General features: G+C 39.1%; 1 protein-coding gene across 6 annotated transcripts in view; it reads left to right on the forward strand.

Annotated features, from left to right (window-relative positions):
* Positions 1-17,723, forward strand: part of ARHGEF10 (Rho guanine nucleotide exchange factor 10) — a 127,718-nt gene that overhangs the window by 28,840 nt on the left and 81,155 nt on the right. For 5 of the 6 annotated variants that reach the window (XM_060788525.2, XM_060788526.2, XM_060752706.2 and 2 more), the window contains 5 exons: positions 10,064-10,234; positions 11,697-11,996; positions 13,188-13,254; positions 15,840-15,919; positions 17,588-17,644. In XM_060788525.2, coding sequence (XP_060644508.2) covers positions 10,064-10,234; positions 11,697-11,996; positions 13,188-13,254; positions 15,840-15,919; positions 17,588-17,644 — 675 coding nt within the window. The remainder of the gene's footprint in view (positions 1-10,063; positions 10,235-11,696; positions 11,997-13,187; positions 13,255-15,839; positions 15,920-17,587; positions 17,645-17,723) is intronic. The other variant, XM_060752708.2, reaches the window with a different exon arrangement.

Below are 17,723 nucleotides of genomic sequence, written 5' to 3' on the forward strand. Positions count from 1 at the left end.
GTCCTATTGAGTTTAGCAGGATTTAGCCCACATAATTGTGTGTACAAGTTGTGTATTTGTAAATTAAGGGCTATTTTCTTAGTTGTTTCATTACCTAGGATCAGGAGTCCAACATTAGAATTGAATAAGTCTGCATGACATAAGCCTTTGTGGATTGTAAGAATATTGCCTAACTACACAGCTACAGAGGAGGGAGTTGATCTTTGTCTCGCTGCATTTGTTCCTAACAAACACTCTTTTAAGCACACAGACAGTCACAAAGGGTGGCAAAATGAAAGGAAGATTTGAGATAAAAGAGAATAGGGCCTGGATTGTTACCATCAGTAGTCTTTTGTTTCAGACGTTGTTAGTAGTTTGTTTTGTGTCTGAATTTATTTTTAACTTTGTATAATGTCTGACCAAAAGAGGGTGTGGGGGAGGAAATCCAGTCATTTCCCTTGAATAGTAGGGAAAATAAATCTGATATTATGTTGATATTTTGCATACAATCTTTTATAATAGGAGAATGGCTCAGAAATCTCTTTTTTACCTGCATAAATGCAAACAAAATGCTTATAGATGAAAGAATAGATCAGTGATCTACAAGTTGCTTCTGATGACTATTTGGAAGCTTCAGGTTGTCCAGTGGGTGGAAACCAGGTTTCTTACTGGAAGAATGTACAGGGAGCATACAGCCCCTCTGTGCCGTCAGCTCCACTGGCAGCTAATTTGCTACCGAGCACAATTCAAAGTACTGGATTTAGCCTATAAAGCCTTACACAGTTCTAGGCCAGCTTTCCTGTCTGAACACATCTCCCTTTACGAGCCAATTACAGCACTAAGACCAGCTAGGGAGGTCCTGCTTGCAGGCGCGATTGATGGGAACTCCACCCTCGCAGGTGCGTTTGGTGGGAATGAGAGACAGGGCCTTTTCAGTCATGGCCACTCAGCTGTGGAACTCCCTCCCCAGCGAAATTAGATCAGCCGCTTCCCTCCTGGCGTTTAGATAATAACTTAAAACTTTACTATTCAAGCAAGCATTTAGTGAGTGATAGCAATAATAAAGAAGTTAAAGGACAACCTCGGGATTGGTGCAATGTCTAAGGTTTTATGTCTATGTCCATTGTTTTATAGTTTTAATGGTTGTAATCCACAGTTATTTGCTGTTTTAGATATGTGATGCATTTTATATATAGGTGAGGCATTGAATTTTACCATTATTACGTTGTAAACCTCTTTGAGTCCCCTCAGGGGTGAGAAAAGCGGTATAGAAATGTAATAAATAAATGAATAAATATACAGTAAGTTCTGGGGTTTTTTTAATTGATGTATGCCTAGAGAAGGTGCATTATTTTGTCAATAATGAGTAAACATTTTGCATTTGTTTGAAAACTGAGTTTTTGATGCAGTAGAGTGCCATTATTTGGGGGGGGGCTATATGACCCCCCCCCCCCAACATACACATCACTCCCAAAAAGTCATGTTTGTGCCGGGTGTCTACCTGAAGATAATCTAGAAGCCTTTAGTCTATTATAGTCTAATCTTATACCCCACATGACTTGATATTAATATTGAAAATTCAGTAATTAAAAATAAGACAAATAAAGACACACTTAACTTAATCACGCAGTATTACTGTATACTGGAAACAACTTAATGAATTATGTCTGCATTATTTCTTCAATTTTCTGACCAGTTAGTTGTGTTCTAGTTAACTAGAGTCTACTGTATTTCTGTTTTACCCCGCCTTCTATTGCATTGTGGGAATGGCCATAATTTTGATGTACATTGTTAAAGCGTCACAGTGTGTCCCTATTCATTTGTGTCATATATATACAGTTATGTAATTAACTAAGAGGGGATGCCCCGGTGGCGCAGTAGGTTAAACTTGATGAATGAAAGGAAAGTGGTTCAAATCCGAGGAGCAAGGATGCAAATGAGAGTAGACCTGTAGGTACCATTCAGACAGGAAGGTAACGGTGCTCCATGCAGTCATGCTGACCACATAGCCTTGGAGGTGTCTACAGACAACGCCGACTCTTCGGCTTAGAAATGGAGATGAGCACACACACACACACCCCAAGAGTCGGACACAACTAGACTTAATGTCAAGGGGAAACCTTTACATTTACTAATTAACCAAGAAACTTAAGAACTGTTCTTAAGCTTTGAAATGAAGTGTCTGTTGTGTTAAGATTTATGAGGTCACCAAGTGTATGACAGAAAGGAAAACACAGAGAAGCTTGTTGGATTAACCCAATCAAGATGAAAAGAGGAGCTATCACAGTGGCCATCTATATATAAAAATATTGGATGTGATTTTAGAAGAGTGATGGAGTTACCAGTAAGGAGATAGGAAGGTGGTGTTGGAGGACTAATCTCTGTGGAAAGTATTCCAAATTTAAATCACATGGTGAGTGCTAGAAAATGCAAAGTGACTGAAGACAATAGGAGAAAAGTTAGAGTGGCCTTTAACTATTTTGGTCAAGGAAGGATTGGAGAGAAAATTTGGAATATATTTTTCTTTCACAAGTGTGGGTTGTCCTTTTGTGGTTCTTCATAGTAGGGCTGGGGCTGGAGGGGCTCTTGCAAGTCCTTGAAAACTGATCATATTCAAAGGCTTTTGCTGGAAAATTCTTGTGAAAGGAATATAAGCAAAATAATGAACACGGTTTTGGAGGGGAGAGCTGTGGGAACCGATTAGGAGGCCAAGGAAGCAGAACTAATTGCAGATGGAAAGGAACCTGACTATCCAACTGCATATTCACAATGACAGGTAATCCTGTTTGGTTGGGGAGAAGTTATTCTCAAAACAAAAGCAAGGAAAGTTGAGCGGCAGGACAGCCACTACTGGTGCATATGAGTCCCTGGTTTTCTGACAATGCTGTGTATCCTGAGGGAGTATTTGTAGTGATGGCACTTCATGAATGGATTGTTTTGTTTTACTTCAGCCAGAGTTTTGAACAGGCTAGTCTCCCTAAGGTGGTTTGATCGGAACAGTGAACTGAATAGTCTGAGAATTATTTGCTGTTTCTTGAGTTCTCATTCTTTGCATTCCAGGGCCGGGTAATTTTGAGGATTTAACCAGGCCAGAAGTCAGCAAGTGCAATGACTGTTCCAGATGATCCTTTGTCAGCACTTCTCTGACAAAATGGAGATATTAAAAACAGCAATGCACTGAACTCCTTGGCAATAGCAAATTCATTGTGGCTTTGTCACCCATAATTGTACACATAATAACATTGTTGCTTAATAAGTGAAGAACAATGGTATACATATTCCTTGGATTATAAAGAGTGCTCTTATTCTTTTGCAATGTCATATATTAGAATATGGTTTCTTCTTGTTGACCTTACATTCTTTCTGATATACAGGCAATCCCCAAGTTACGAGCAAGATAGGTTCTGTAGGTTTGTTCTTAAGTTGAATTTGTATGTAAGTCAGAACAGGTACATTTTTTCAGTGTAACACCAGCTCCCTCCCTTTCTCTCTCTCTCTCTATATATATATATACACACACACATATGCACACACATATGCTTTGAATAGCATAGGGAAGGGTTAACACTCCTGTGGGACTTGTTTTGCTGTTTGTGCCCCTGTTCAGAAGATTTCCCTTCACTTTCTGTCCATGTGAGAATTGTTTTTTTGAAGAATTTGGCTTGTTGTGGAAACAAGAATTGGTGATAAATCTTCAGTGCAAACACCTTCCCCCCATTATAATAACTCTTCCAGGAGTAACTTTCCCATTTCCTGTTGTCTCACCCCCATTCTTAACTAGGAGTCATTTAAAACTTAACAACAACAACAACAACAACAACAACAACAACAACAACAACAATTTTATTTATACCCCGCCACTATCTTTGAGAAGGACTCGGGGCAGCTTACAGAAGCACATAAAAATGACAAAATACATAAAAATAGAGGTAAAATTACATCCCATATTAAACAATGACAACATCAGTTAAGTTAAAAGCAACACATTACAAAAAAGTCCAATTTAAAAATAAATAAAAACACAGTACAAATTGCCATATAAACAGTTGAATGTTTGTAACTCAGGGACTGCCTGTAATTCTCTAATCTGTACTTGATCCACTAATAAAAGTACTGACTCATGTATTCTTCCTCTGATCAGACTAGCAAGTCTATTAAGATACACTAAGTTACTTGACAGTTGAATTCTTCAAATTAAACCACATCAAGCAGGAAAATTTTGACCAACATGGGGGGAAATAGATAAAAACAACAAAGAATCAATGTTGTTTCGATTTAGCATAACAGATGATTATTATATTTATTTATTTGTACCCTGCTTTTTAATCTTGATTGGGACCCAAAATATGTTATGCAAAGATGCATGCCAATTAATTAAATATGCATTTGGCAGAAAAAGCAGTATTGATTCCAATTTGGAAAGTCTTTCACAAGTTTGTGCAAAAAGGAGAAGAAATAACATTTGTACTTCGTAAAAGCTATATTAGAGCCACAAAGTATTTAATGCTGTTCATTAATTAATTCATATAGTAGCAATCTCATATCCAGAAGACCAGTTTTTTACAATTTACTTTATCCATGTCTAACACATTATGCCCTGTCTAGGCATTTTATAGATCCTCCAGCATGACTCTTTGGTATTCTTCGCCCAGAAATTCTTCTTTTCAATAGGGTTTGCTATTATCCGCTGCTTTGTATATCCCCATTAAGTCTGAGAACATATCCCATGGTTAATCATGCTACACAGTATTAAACAAATGTAATGTGAAAATATAGCATCAATGATATATTTATAAGGCGTCTATTCCATTCGTACTGGTTGTGAAAGGAAAAGGAAAGGAAAAGATGGCTATGTCACACACATGCTCTGAATAGAGAGGCCTGTTCTGTTGCTTTACTATTTTTCTGAATTCAACACTTCCGAGAAATAGTTTCATAGCTCTAGGCTTCAGTCCAGACTCTGGCAGAGCCAAAATGAGATGTGTTCAGCCAGAAAAAGGGTGAGAGATTTTCCTCTTAGGCATCAGAACAGTTTGCTTTTTGCTGGTATTTGCAGTGTGCCAGTGCTGCATGGAGGCATGGCCTCTGAATGTAAACAGTTGCAGATTCATTGCTTCATTATGGCTAATGAGATGAGTAGAAATCCCTTCAGGATTTGATCCATGTCCTCTATGTAAAAAAGAGACTAATAGTAAAAGAGGGAAATCCACTGAAGTCAATGGGGATCCAAATAAAAGTGTCTGCAGTTTCTTTCCCCAACTATGCAGGGTTTTCCAGGACCTGTCTCTCCCTACTCCCAACATTGATTCTCCCAAAGAAAAGCAGCTTTCTGAAGTCTGTAGATGCTATATTCAGGAAGAGGTGGTGGGGATTTCCTTTGTGTATTAATGCGTGGCCCATCATTTCTAAGGCTTTTTCGAATTGCACAAGAAGACAGAACATTTTTGTATCACCTTGTCTTTTAAAACTCCAGAAAACTTTGTCATTACAGTTGAAAACAGTGTGAGAATTCAGATAGGTTTAAGATTCCAATGCATTTAGCCTCCATGATATTAAAATTGACAACACCTGTGCCTGATGTCACAGGAGAAGGAGTACCACAGCCAAGGGGCCATCACAGAAAAGGCCCTGTCTCTTGTCCCAGCCAGTTGCACTTGCGAAGAGTGTGACATGGAGAGCAGGGTCTCCACAGCTGATCATAAAGCTCTTGTAGGCTCATAGAGGGAGATGCATTCGGACAGGTAAGTTGGACTAAAACCATTTAGAGCTTTATAGGCCTAGTCCAACACTTTGAATTGGGCTCGGTAGCAGTGGAGCTGACATAGCAGAGGAATAGTATGATCCCTATATGCTGCAACAGTTAGAAAATATGTTTAGTTTAATAATAATAATATAACAAGGGACAAGCCCAAAAATTATAGATAAAAACAGAAACACAATTAAAATCAATCAAATAAAATAATAAAACAAACACAGACATAAGCAACATCATAAAACAACATGGCTGAGATAAAGGGAACATAGCTGAGTTCAGGCTCAATGAGTGCAGTAATTCCTAAAAGGAGCCCATGGGAGGTGCCAAAATCAAATGAACAGGGGCTGGGGAATACTATTTAGTTTACTAAATGAATTACAGGTGAAACCTTCATTATACAAAATGCTAGGAACCACAAGTGTTTCATATTCTGTCTTTTTTAATTTAAAAATTGAATGTATGTTTGTTCATTTGTATGGTATTTGAGAGGTGTGTGTGTAAGAGAGATGGATGGATGGACTGGAGAGGTGTGGGTTTATGCTGACCATCTTCCATTTCATAGATCCTAATTTTCTCTGCAACCTTGAGCTCAAATACAGCACAGGTAGCCTGTGAATGAGATGCGATACTGAAAAGAGAGACTCAGGTTCTATGAAATGACAGGAATCCAAGTGTAGTTCTCAATGTGAATCCACGCTTCCAATCATTTTACAGATTCTCCTGTCTCTCTCCAACCTCAATGAATGAATAACCTACTAGCCGGGTTGTTGCAGGTTTTTTGGGCTATATAGCCATGTTCTAGAATAGGGATCCTCAAACCTTTTAGACAGAGGGCCAGGTCACAGTCCCTCAAACTGTTGGAGGGCCAGATTATAATTTGAAAAAAGCATGAATGAATTCCTATGCACACTGCACATACTTATTTGTAGTGCAAAAACACTTAAAATTGTTCTTCATTTTAATTATTGTATTGTTTTTAACAAATATAAACTTATTAGTATTTCAATGGGAAGTGTGGACCTGCTTTTGGCTGATGAGACAGGATTGTTGTTGTTGTTGTTGTGTGCTTTCAAGTAATTTCAGACTTAGGTTGACCCTGAGCAAGGGCTGGGTAAATGACCTTGGAGGGCCGTATCCGGGCCTTAGTTTGAGGACCCCTGTTCTAGAAGCAGTCTCTCCTGACGTTTCGCCTGCATCTATGGCAGGCATCCTCAGAGGTTGTGAGGTCTGTTGGAAACTAGGAAATTGGGTTTTTATATCTGTGAAAAGTCCAAGGTGGGAGAAAGAACTCTTGTCTGCTGGAGCTAGGTGTGAATGTTTCAATTGGTCACCTTGATTAGCATTTGATGGCCTGACAGTTTTTAGGTGTAGCTTGTTAGTGCCTGGGGGAATCCTTTGTTGAGAGGTGATTAGCTGTCTCATTCTTTCTTGTCTGATCAGCCACCCAAGCTGACCTCACCAGCAACTAATGAAGATGACAAGATGACCTATCTAGCTTTCAGTCTTGTGATGCCAATGAATAAGATCATTTCAGATTCTGAGTACCATCACGGTTGGGAATTCCTGGCTAATCATTGTAATAGTTTGTCCCTGGCTCAGTTGTGGAGTGGATTGTTCACATTGAGTCCACTCTGCCTGAATTGGATAAATGTGATCAGGCATGGATTCACTCTTCCAGCAGAAGTGTAATGCATCTAATGCTGTGCCATAAGCTTCTTTGTTTGACCCTGCCCCTATTACTGCCCATTGGTTTTTTATTACTGCCTGCTTTGTATTGGGGTCTCCAGCTTTAAGTGTATCATTCTTAATTCTTTTTTTCTGCAGTGCCCAAAGGCCTGGAGATATTTTTATTATAACATTGGGAGCAATGGTAGAGTTGTTCCTCCACATTATTGGTGGATTTCATTATTTGTGGGTTTGATTAAAATGTTCTCTTTGGGACTTTCTGGGTTCTCGAGCGTGATTCTGTGGTCAGGCTCCCTCTGTCATGCTGGAAGGCCTAGAGATATCTAGAGAGAACATCTCAATTATATGGGTCAGTTTTCAATGGAAGTTGACTATAGAGTACTGCGGGAAGAGCTAGAAATTCCTAGGGAAGTATTCTCTTGAGTAAAAAGAAATAGTGTTGTCATTGTCCACTGCTACTCACTTTCACAGAAGCCCTGCGCCAGTAACTCCAGCAAATGTAGAGCTAACCATACCAAGATTAGGAAAAGATGACCTTGTATAGAAAGCTGAAGATATGTGGGAGTGTCCTCTCTCCTCCCCATATATCTTCATTCAGCTTCAGTTTAAACTACCAGTTCATTGTACTGGTAGAATCATAGAATCATATATATACCTGAAAGTTTGGTAGCTCTTCCATCACCTGGACTATAGTTCATGAGAGCCTGTGCTACTATGAGACTAGTCCTTAAGATATCACAGGACACAATGATAAAACTTAGAGACCATCCTCCATCTGATCTCAAAAAAAATGTGACAACATTCTCCTTAGAGAAATGTTTATAGAATCATAGTATCATAGAGTTGGAAGAGACCTTATAGACCATCCAATCCAGTCCCCTGCTAAGAAGCAAGAAAATCTCATTCAAAGCACCCCCGACAGACGGCTATCCAGCCTCTGCTTGAAAGCCTCCAAAGAAGGAGTCTCCAACACACTGTGGGGCAGCTTAAACTGATGCCGATTCTCCCAGTTCTTTCATATTTCCAATTTTGATTTCACAGTCCCATAAAGCAATCACTATATGAGGTATTATGGGAAGATTATAAAGCTAACATATATTTTCTGTATGCAGCAGAATACTTGTAATGTTACCTGATTACTTCAAATGCCTTTCCTTGGTGACCTTTCAGAGTGATTTACTCAGCACGTTACAGTGTTTGACCTTCCTAGTCAGCAGCAACTTTTCACTTCTGATTCTTTGTAGAGATATTGATTTTTAGACCCTGTAGGATTGTAAGAGAGGATGAGATGCACTTGAATACAGAAGTGTTGAGTGCCGACAAAGCCCTTAAGAAGCACACAAAATAATTCAGCCATATGACATAACATCAACTAGGTAATGAATACCCTTTTAGTTCTTAAGGTCAAAAACTATTGAACTTCCTTTTACATAAACAAAGCATTAGTGGTGTAACTTACTGTCTGAAGAATAAACCATGCTGACTCAGCTTGGCAAAAGAAATTCAATATCTTGGAAGATGACTTTTTTCCTCCAGTGGCAGGTATGCTGTGGAAAGGTTTATGTTTATATGGGTTTTGCCATATAAATATGCAGGACATGTTCATGCTGGTAGAACAGTTGATAAAAGCCTTTACAGTTCAGGAAGCATGTTAAGGTTTACACAGTGTTGCCCTGACCTCATGTTACCTGAAAATAAGTTAAATAATCGTGGAAGTGAAATATGTGCCTGTGATGGTTCTCTTCAAATTTATCTTGAACTTTCATTGAGAAGCCTGAAAGAGTATAAAATGTTTCTAGTCGTGTCCAATTCTGGGGGGGTGGTGCTCATCTCCATTTCTAAGCCAAAGTGTCAGTGTTGTCTGTAGACACTGCCAAAGTCATGTGGCCAGCATGACTGCATGGAGCGCTGTTACCTTCCCACCAGAACTTTGCCTATTGATCTATTCACATTTGCATGTTTTCAAACGACTAGGTTGGCAGAAGCTGGGGCTAACAGCAGGAGCTCACCCTGCTCACCGGATTTGAACCACTGACCTTTTAGTCCACAAGTTCAGCAGCTCAGCAATTTAACCCGCTGCACTACCAGGGGCTCCCTTGAAGGAGAATATGTATATATAAATTCTGAAGGAAGTTGAGATTCTCATTTTGAGGGAATGAGAGAATTTTGAGGGAATGAGAACAGGAGTGGAAAAGATTGCTTTCAAAACACAGATGCTTTTATATTTACTGGTGACTGCACCACCAGTAAAGAGAAAAGCATAAGAGATTGTCTGAATGCAGTACGTGACCCTGAAAAAATGCCTGTGTTCATTAAAACATTAAGGAAGTGTTCTACAGCAACCAGTTTTAAAGGTCAAGCTGATTTGGGGATTCTGGACATTACAGTATAAAAGGAGTGTTTTCTGCTCTGGTTTTCAACACTAATTCTGTAATCAAAATGCTCATTTTAACTTTGAAAGCAGATGATTTCAGAAAGCTGAATTCTGTGTTTTTGCCACTTTACTGAAGGTGCTTTGACTTGCCTATTCATATCTGGGTGATATCGCAGATATTTGTTTTGAATGTGTAACAGGAAGTCTGTTGTTTTGTTGTTTCATTAGTGATATTTTCTTTTGCATTTTTCAAAAAACTCTCTTTTTAGTTTTAGGCAATGAATTAGCAATTGCTGCTGATGATGAAGAAGAAGAGGAAGAAGGGGAACAGTTTGACTTTGACAGTGGAGACGAGATACCAGAGGCAGACCGACAAACCATTTTGCTGCCCAATTCTGAATCCAAAAATAGTGCCGAACAGGAAGGAATGGATCCTATAGGTGTGTATACTCACGTCTGAGAAGCTGTGAAAGCATGACAACATACTGTTTATTTGTGAAACCAGGTCAGATTTCAAAAGAACTCTAAAGTCCTTTTTGTCCCACAAAGGAATGAATCCATCCACTGACCTCAGGATAGGGCTTGCAGCCTATCCTGAGGTTAGTTTTTGCAGAAACAGCAGACTCCATTTGTCATATGAAGAAAACAAGTTGCCCATATAGGGAGTCCCTGTGAGTTAAGTTTCTTTCTATTGGCAGCATGAGTGTATGAAATCAGAAGCAGTATTTGCCTCCATATCCTCCCAGTGTTCATTTCTTCATAAAATAACTGCTTAAGACAGTATTCAAAATGTTGGTGAGCAGACATACATATTTTTGCACCATCAGTCTTCTCAAAGGTACTTGCAGTAGGTTTCTCTAACTAACTATCATATATACTCGAGTATAAGCCGACCCAAATATAAGCTGAGACACCTGATTTTTCCACAAAAAAATGGGGAAATGTATTGACTCGAGTATAAGCTGATTGTGGGAAATGTAGCAGCTACTGGTAAATCTCAAAATAAAAATAGATGCCAATACAATTACATTAATTGAGGCATCAGTAGGTTAAATGTTTTTGAATATTTACATTAAACTGTAATTTAAAATAAGACTACCCAATTCTGATTAAACCATTATTCTAACCTTCTTCAATGTAAACGTGCTTACATATCCTTCCAATAATAACAAAGAGAACAAAATAATAAATGTAATAAAAATAATATTGATAGAGTAAAATAATAAATTTAATAATAATAGCAACAATAATAGAGTAAGATAACATAAATGTAACAATAATAAATAGAATAAAATAATAAATGTAATAAAATAATAATTATAACAATAAAATAATAAATAACTTTGACTTGAGTATAAGTCGAGGGGGGCTTTTTTAGCTTTAGTAAAAAAGGGCTGAAAAACTCAGCTTATACTTGAGTTTATACAGTACTCAGGAGAAAACCCCACTGAGTTGAATGAACTTTGAGTAAGGTAAAACCTTACTCAAGTGGTTTGGAATTGAACAGGAAAAATACTGGCCAGATCCTGTGTCACCTTACAAGGCACTCAGGAGGGCCATGGGGAATGTTGCCATGGATGTTAAAGTGTGGCTGGAAATTTTCTTACAGGATCCTATACAGTGGCTCATTAGGGTTAGCTTTAACTCAGACACCATGCCAAAACATAGTTTGCAGTAATTATAATGGGCAAAGTAAGCCACTTTTTTGGTATCCAAACTGTTGGGCAAGTTGTAGTTCAGAATTGCTAGCCTGTTTTCCTTTTGTTTGTCAGACCTGATTTCAAGTGGGGCAGGTTCTGGGTGAAGAGTTTAGAGTGGATCTGAAGAGCAAAAAGAGAGGAGAGAATTGCACTGGTTTTCTGCAAGTGAAGTTGCCAATTGAATGTCTCTTTTACATTCAAGGGAATGAGAATCTAGAAAATGGAGATGGAGCTGAGAAGATGGAGAAAACCGAAGCCAAAGTAGAAGGTGTTTTGCCAAGAGCTAATCCATATTCAGTCATAACCATTTCACCAATGCAAGAAAAAGAGCCATCCTTATCACCAGAGCCCAGTCCAAAAGATGGAAGTATAAGTCCTACTGTCTCAATTGGATATTCTGTTCCTGTGCCCTGTGGCTATGCTGTGCCATCCAATTTACCCTTAATGGTGCCAGCATATTCCAGTCCTGTTATAATTCGGAGTGTATCCGTGGATGAAGAAGGTAGTGCTTCTTACAGGGTTGGGGGAAAATGTATCACTTATGAACTAGAATTATAATTCAGATGCTCTCTTAAAGAAATGTTAAAGCATGGATCTCTGTGGAGAATATAAACCTCTAGAAGTCATTTCACTGCAGCTGTATCAACACCATTTATCTGATTGGGACAGATGGGAGCTGCAGTATAACAATATGTGGAGGACCACAGATTTCCATCTCTATTCTTTGAGTGACTATATTGAGAATAAGGGAGGAGAAGCCTGTTGTAGTTCAGACTGATGACAATGAGGGGATTGGGATTCCAGACCCTAGAGAACCTGGGAGAGTGGTGGATGGTTCTTTCAATGAGGGAAGTGAAGGGATTTCAAGGCAAGAGTCTGTCTGTGAGACAGGGCTTGAAAGTGAAACTGTTTTGGAGTTGAGCAAACAGGGAGACTACCTTTCGTCCATGAGGAATTTAACAATCCCTGATAAAGACCTAGCAGACCAAGGTAGTTTGTCTGAGGGAGCAGCTGGGCTAGACAAGGGAGATCAGGCTCAATTTCAGGGAGAAAAACATCAAGCTTAGGAAATCAAGGTGCCAGTGACGACATGGGTACAATCGTCCCTTTCTATGCGCTGATGAATGCAGAGAAAGGGTGATGATGCTGGTGTCCAGAATGGCCTGAATTAAACCCAATTCACACTGTCTAGATTGTCCAAAGCTCCAGGAGACTCCAGAGTTTACAGCAAACTCTGAAGTATCCCCCAACTTTGTCCAAAGTGGGGCAAAATTGGTTTAAAGAAACAACCCATCAGAAACTACATTATGGTGACAGCCAAGAGCCCATGTTAGTTGAGTGGGGTTTTCTGCCAGTGTAGACAAGCCTTAAGAAGGACTCTTTTGGACATCAGGGGTGATCTACAATAGGGCTGGGCAACTCATAGCTCTTTTACACATTTAGCTGGGTATGCTCCAATGTACCAGTCTTCATTTAGAGAAAAGTAGTTTGTGTATGTGGGAGAAAATTATCGTTCTAGTTTGGATGCACTATCTCAAGTATCACAGTATGCTAGTAATCAGGGGGATTAAAAATCACAGTGAAATGCTTTTATAAGAAAGTTATTTTACTTTATTATGACAAGGGTTAGTTCAAAAGAAACGTATCCCAACATTACTGTAACTCCAAGCTCGTCTACTTCTGTTTCTTTCAGCAAACATTCACGTGGTTCCTGAGGATTCCCATTCAAATTCTCAGAGTTCAGAAGATCCTCAGAACAAGTATGTAAAAAAAAAAAAAAAACAACTCTTCACGAATTAATTTGCGAGGGAGTCCCTTATAAAGACTGAGATGTTTCTGCTGGGCAGAATAATTGACAACAGCACTCTTTTATCTGATCTTTAATAATAATGTTTCCTCAAGTCCCATGCTAATTTATGGCAACCTTATGGCTTTAGTATAGCTTTCCTGTATGCACCCCACATCTTATTACCCTTCATTAAGTGTAGTAAGAGATCAGGAAGAAATTGATGTTGAGTGATTGCATCTGTTATTTTTTTTAAAAAATATTTTTGGTCAAGTATCTGTAGCCTTTATTTGTCAAATCAACTGATTTGTATTACAATAGCCTCCTTTTGTCACCTGTAGGCATATCTGTATGGTCAATAACCAGCACCAAAAAAAGAACAGACGTCAAAATAGGAACATGTCATGCATTTAGATATTAGGAAACATTGTCAAAAGCAGATTTAAAGGCCAGTATTGAGTATGGTAGGCCCTTGGTATCTGCTGTGGTTTGGTTCCAGGATCCTATGTGAATAGTAAGATCTGTGGATAATAAAGTCCCATTACACAAAAATAGCATAATAAAATAGTGTTTCTTATATAAAATGGCAATATAAAAACTTTGGGGTTTTTTTGGAGTGAGAAAAAAAATTCAAGCTTTGGGTGGTTAAATCTGTGGAGACAGAATGTATTTATATGGAAGGCCAATTGTACCCCTGGCAGCCAGTGGAGTGACTTTAGTATTGGTGTAATATGCTCACTCCTGAATGTTCCATAACCTATACAGCTGCAAGAATAAGAGTTAGAAGAAGAAGGTTCAACCAACCATAGAGAGAAAGGCAAAATAAGTGCTCTGTAGATTTTAAAACAGGTCTGTCAAAACCAGCACTGTGCTCCCAGTGGTATCCTGTTTGCAGAAACAGTGGACACCCTGGGAGTACAGTGCTGGTTTTGACAGACCTGTTTTAAAATCTACAGAGCACTTATTTTGCCTTTCTCTCTATGGTTGGTTGAACCTTCTTCTTCTAACTCTTATTCTTGCAGCTGTATAGGTTATGGAACATGAGGAAGAACTTCCTGACTGAGAGCCGTTCAGCAGTGGAACTCTCTGCCCCGGAGTGTGGTGGAGGCTCCTTCTTTGGAAGCTTTTAAACAGAGGCTGGGTGGCCATCTGTCGGGGGTACTTTGAATGCTATATTCCTGCTTCTTGGCAGGGGGTTGGACTGGATGGCCCATGAAGTCTCTTCCAACTCTATAATTCTATGATCCAGGAGTGAGCATATTACACCAATACTAAAGTCACTCCACTGGCTGCCAGTTAGTTTCCAGGCAAAGTACAAAGTGTTGGTTTTGACCTTTAAAGCCCTACATGGTTTGGGTTCAGGTTACCCAGGATCACCTTCTCCTGCACAATCTGCTCCAGACACTTCTTTCTCTCTGGGCTGGGGCGGAGGGCATCCAACCAGTCTGAACCAGGCTGGGGATCCTCTTCCCTCCTTTTCATCCTTATTAGACAGGCTGCTGAGTTAGTTAGCCCCAGGCTGTTTCTTATGCCTATAGCAGCTGTTTGCTGTGTCAAAAGTGTTCCAGTCTGCTTCTTCACTCCCTCAGCAGACAGACTAGCTTTGCATTCCCTTTAGCTGTGCTTCCCTTTGACTACAGCTGTGACTCATGTTTGAAATCCTTCTGCCTCTCCCTGTATGACATGTTTGGCTTGTTCATCTTGTAAACAGTCGGGGTGGAGGCTACCCAATTAGAGCTGCTGACATTGATTTTGTTTTGTTTTGTCTTGAGCCAAAACATTTGTTTTGGGGAGAAAAAAAAATCAAGTAATTCTGATAAAACCAAATCAATGGTTTTTTTTTCTCCAGTGGGTAGCATACTGTCAGTGATCCATTAGGGCACACATGGAACTACCTCCCTGCTCAGGATTGTTATTATCTGTCATACAAAGGCAGATTCCATCTTGCTTTCCAATTCTTACTCAAAAACAAACAGAGAAAATGTAAGAGGGGTAACTGGATGGAAACATTATGGATACAGTGGCCAAATACGTTTTAAGAAACAAAAATCTACCTGGGAGAAAAACAATATGTTCCACATCACTGTAATTTCAGAGAGAAAGTGGTACTGTTCCATTATCTGGGTGGAGGCCACTAGGGTGTGCTAGAGAGAAAAGGATAATCCATTTTATGGTGGGGAGGAGTTGAAAGAGGAAAACCATTCCCCTCATTTTCACTGGTTATTCCCCCTCCCCACTTCCCATATCATAAACAAGGATTGTTTCCATGACAGGAACATGGGTGAGGGAATAACAGGAAAATGGGGAAATAGTTTTCCTCTTTCAACCCACCCTCCACCCCTATAAAATGAACTACCTTCCTCTCTCTGGCACCCCCCTTGTGGCCTTGGCTCAGATAACAGAACAGTATCCAGAAAGTTTTTAGTTATTAAGGGCCCAGTCCTTTGCACCTTGACTTGGAATAAACGTTGTTGAACTTAGTGGGATTTTGTGTATAAGACTGTGTCCTAAGTAATTTTTAATCTTCTTTATTTTTTCTCATGTGTGCTTATTTTAAAGTGAAGATAACCAGGGGCAGAATGATGATAATGTTTTGACTAAATGGGTTGCCGATCCTGTAAACACAGAATGGATGGAGAGTAAGTATTGATGACTACAGCTATTCTCTTTGATCAGTTGATGAATCTCAGGGCTCTTCCATACAGTCCTATATCCCAGAATATCAAGGCAGAAAATCCCACAATATTTGCTTTGAACAGGGTTATCTGAGTCCACACTCTGATAATGTGGGATTTTCTGCATTGATATTCTGGGATATAGGGCTGTGTGGAAAGGCCCTCAGTTATCAACTGAAAACCAAAATGTATTGAAATTTCTGAATTAAATCTGGAATTATTTTTTATTTCCATTTCTTGACGCTTGGACAGATTTCACCATTTTGGATAGCTTTGGGAAATACCAAATTCAATTAATCAGCTTGTGAGACTATTGCAGTAATCTACCAGATTCAATTTAGAATATGGACATTCCTGTTTCTCTGGTGTTAAACAGTAGTTTGCATCCAGCTTGTGTTCAATTTATTTTGATTTTATTGAGGGAAAAATATTTTGCAGTACCTGCATATATGCAGGTTGTATGAATACTGATTCATAGGGGAACAGATGAAATTGGGAAGGGGACAGTACCTTGTGAGAATTTCACAGAGCTTTATACAAAGACTGCAAAACACAGCAGTAGTTGTGACTTTTCCTCTAATACTTCTGGAGGGATACAAAGATGACACAACTGGAAACTGAATATCAGTCTCTACTACATTATAGGCATGAAATTGATAAGGAGCTGTCATGTGTAAAGAGATTGATTTTGAAGCCTTTCTGCAGACCATAAAAATGTATGGCCACCCAGTTGTTATTGGGCTACAGCTTTCATTATACCAGTGGTTCTCAACCTATGGGTCCCCAGATGTTTTGGCCTTCAACTCCCAGAAATCCTAACAACTGGTAAACTGGCTGGGATTTCTGAGAGTTGTAGGCCAAAACGCCAAGGGACCCACAGGTTGAGAACTACTTATACCTTACTATAGTTGACCAAGATTGATGAAAATGGCAGCCCATTGATAAATCCATATGTTCTACACATCTAAATGAGATTAAAATGTTAATAGGTGTATTAACAATCAGCACTTTAAAATGTGCATTTCAACATGCTCTGAATTATAAAGGCACTCAGTTTCACCATTTAAAAGTCTTGTAGAGAAGGCGTTTGGAAGAACAAGGCTTTTTAAAAAATGGGAAAATGTTGCCTCCTTATTTGTTATATAGGGCCTTTCCAAACAGGCCCTATATCTCAGGATCTAATCCTAGGTTTTCTGTTTATCCCAGATGATCTGGCAGTGCAGACTCATATAATGCAGTTAAAAATAGAAAACCTGGGATCAGATTCTGGGATATAGGGCCTGTCTGGAAGGGCCCATAGATTGCCATCAAAGGAACAGGTTGCCTGCAGATGAGTTGGGTAATGAATCCACTCTTTAGAGGAGCTATTGAAAGTGCTGAATCCTACCCCAGTCCCCATATAAATCCAGTACCTTGGATAGCAGCTTTTATTGTACAGAAAACATGGAGTCTCCAACCTCTCTGATATGAAAGTCATGGAAAGTCACTGCAACCATTCTAGAATTAGATGTTTTGATTTACAAATCCTTATTCTAATACTTTCCTGATGAACGTTTTCTTGTTTTGTTGTTTAAACTACACTCTGATAATTATGTATGGAAATATTTTCTTTCCTCCCTCCCTTGATTTTAGATCCAAATGAGGTAATATATGATGATGTGCCAAGAGAAAACTCAGACTCTGAACCAGGTATGAGTTTAAATTCTTTTTGAATTGAAACAATTACCAAAAAAGCACAACACCTACCAATCCTTTCCCCAACTTCAGG

Source organism: Anolis sagrei, chromosome 1, assembly GCF_037176765.1.
Source record: "Anolis sagrei isolate rAnoSag1 chromosome 1, rAnoSag1.mat, whole genome shotgun sequence".
Taxonomy (NCBI): domain Eukaryota; kingdom Metazoa; phylum Chordata; class Lepidosauria; order Squamata; family Dactyloidae; genus Anolis; species Anolis sagrei.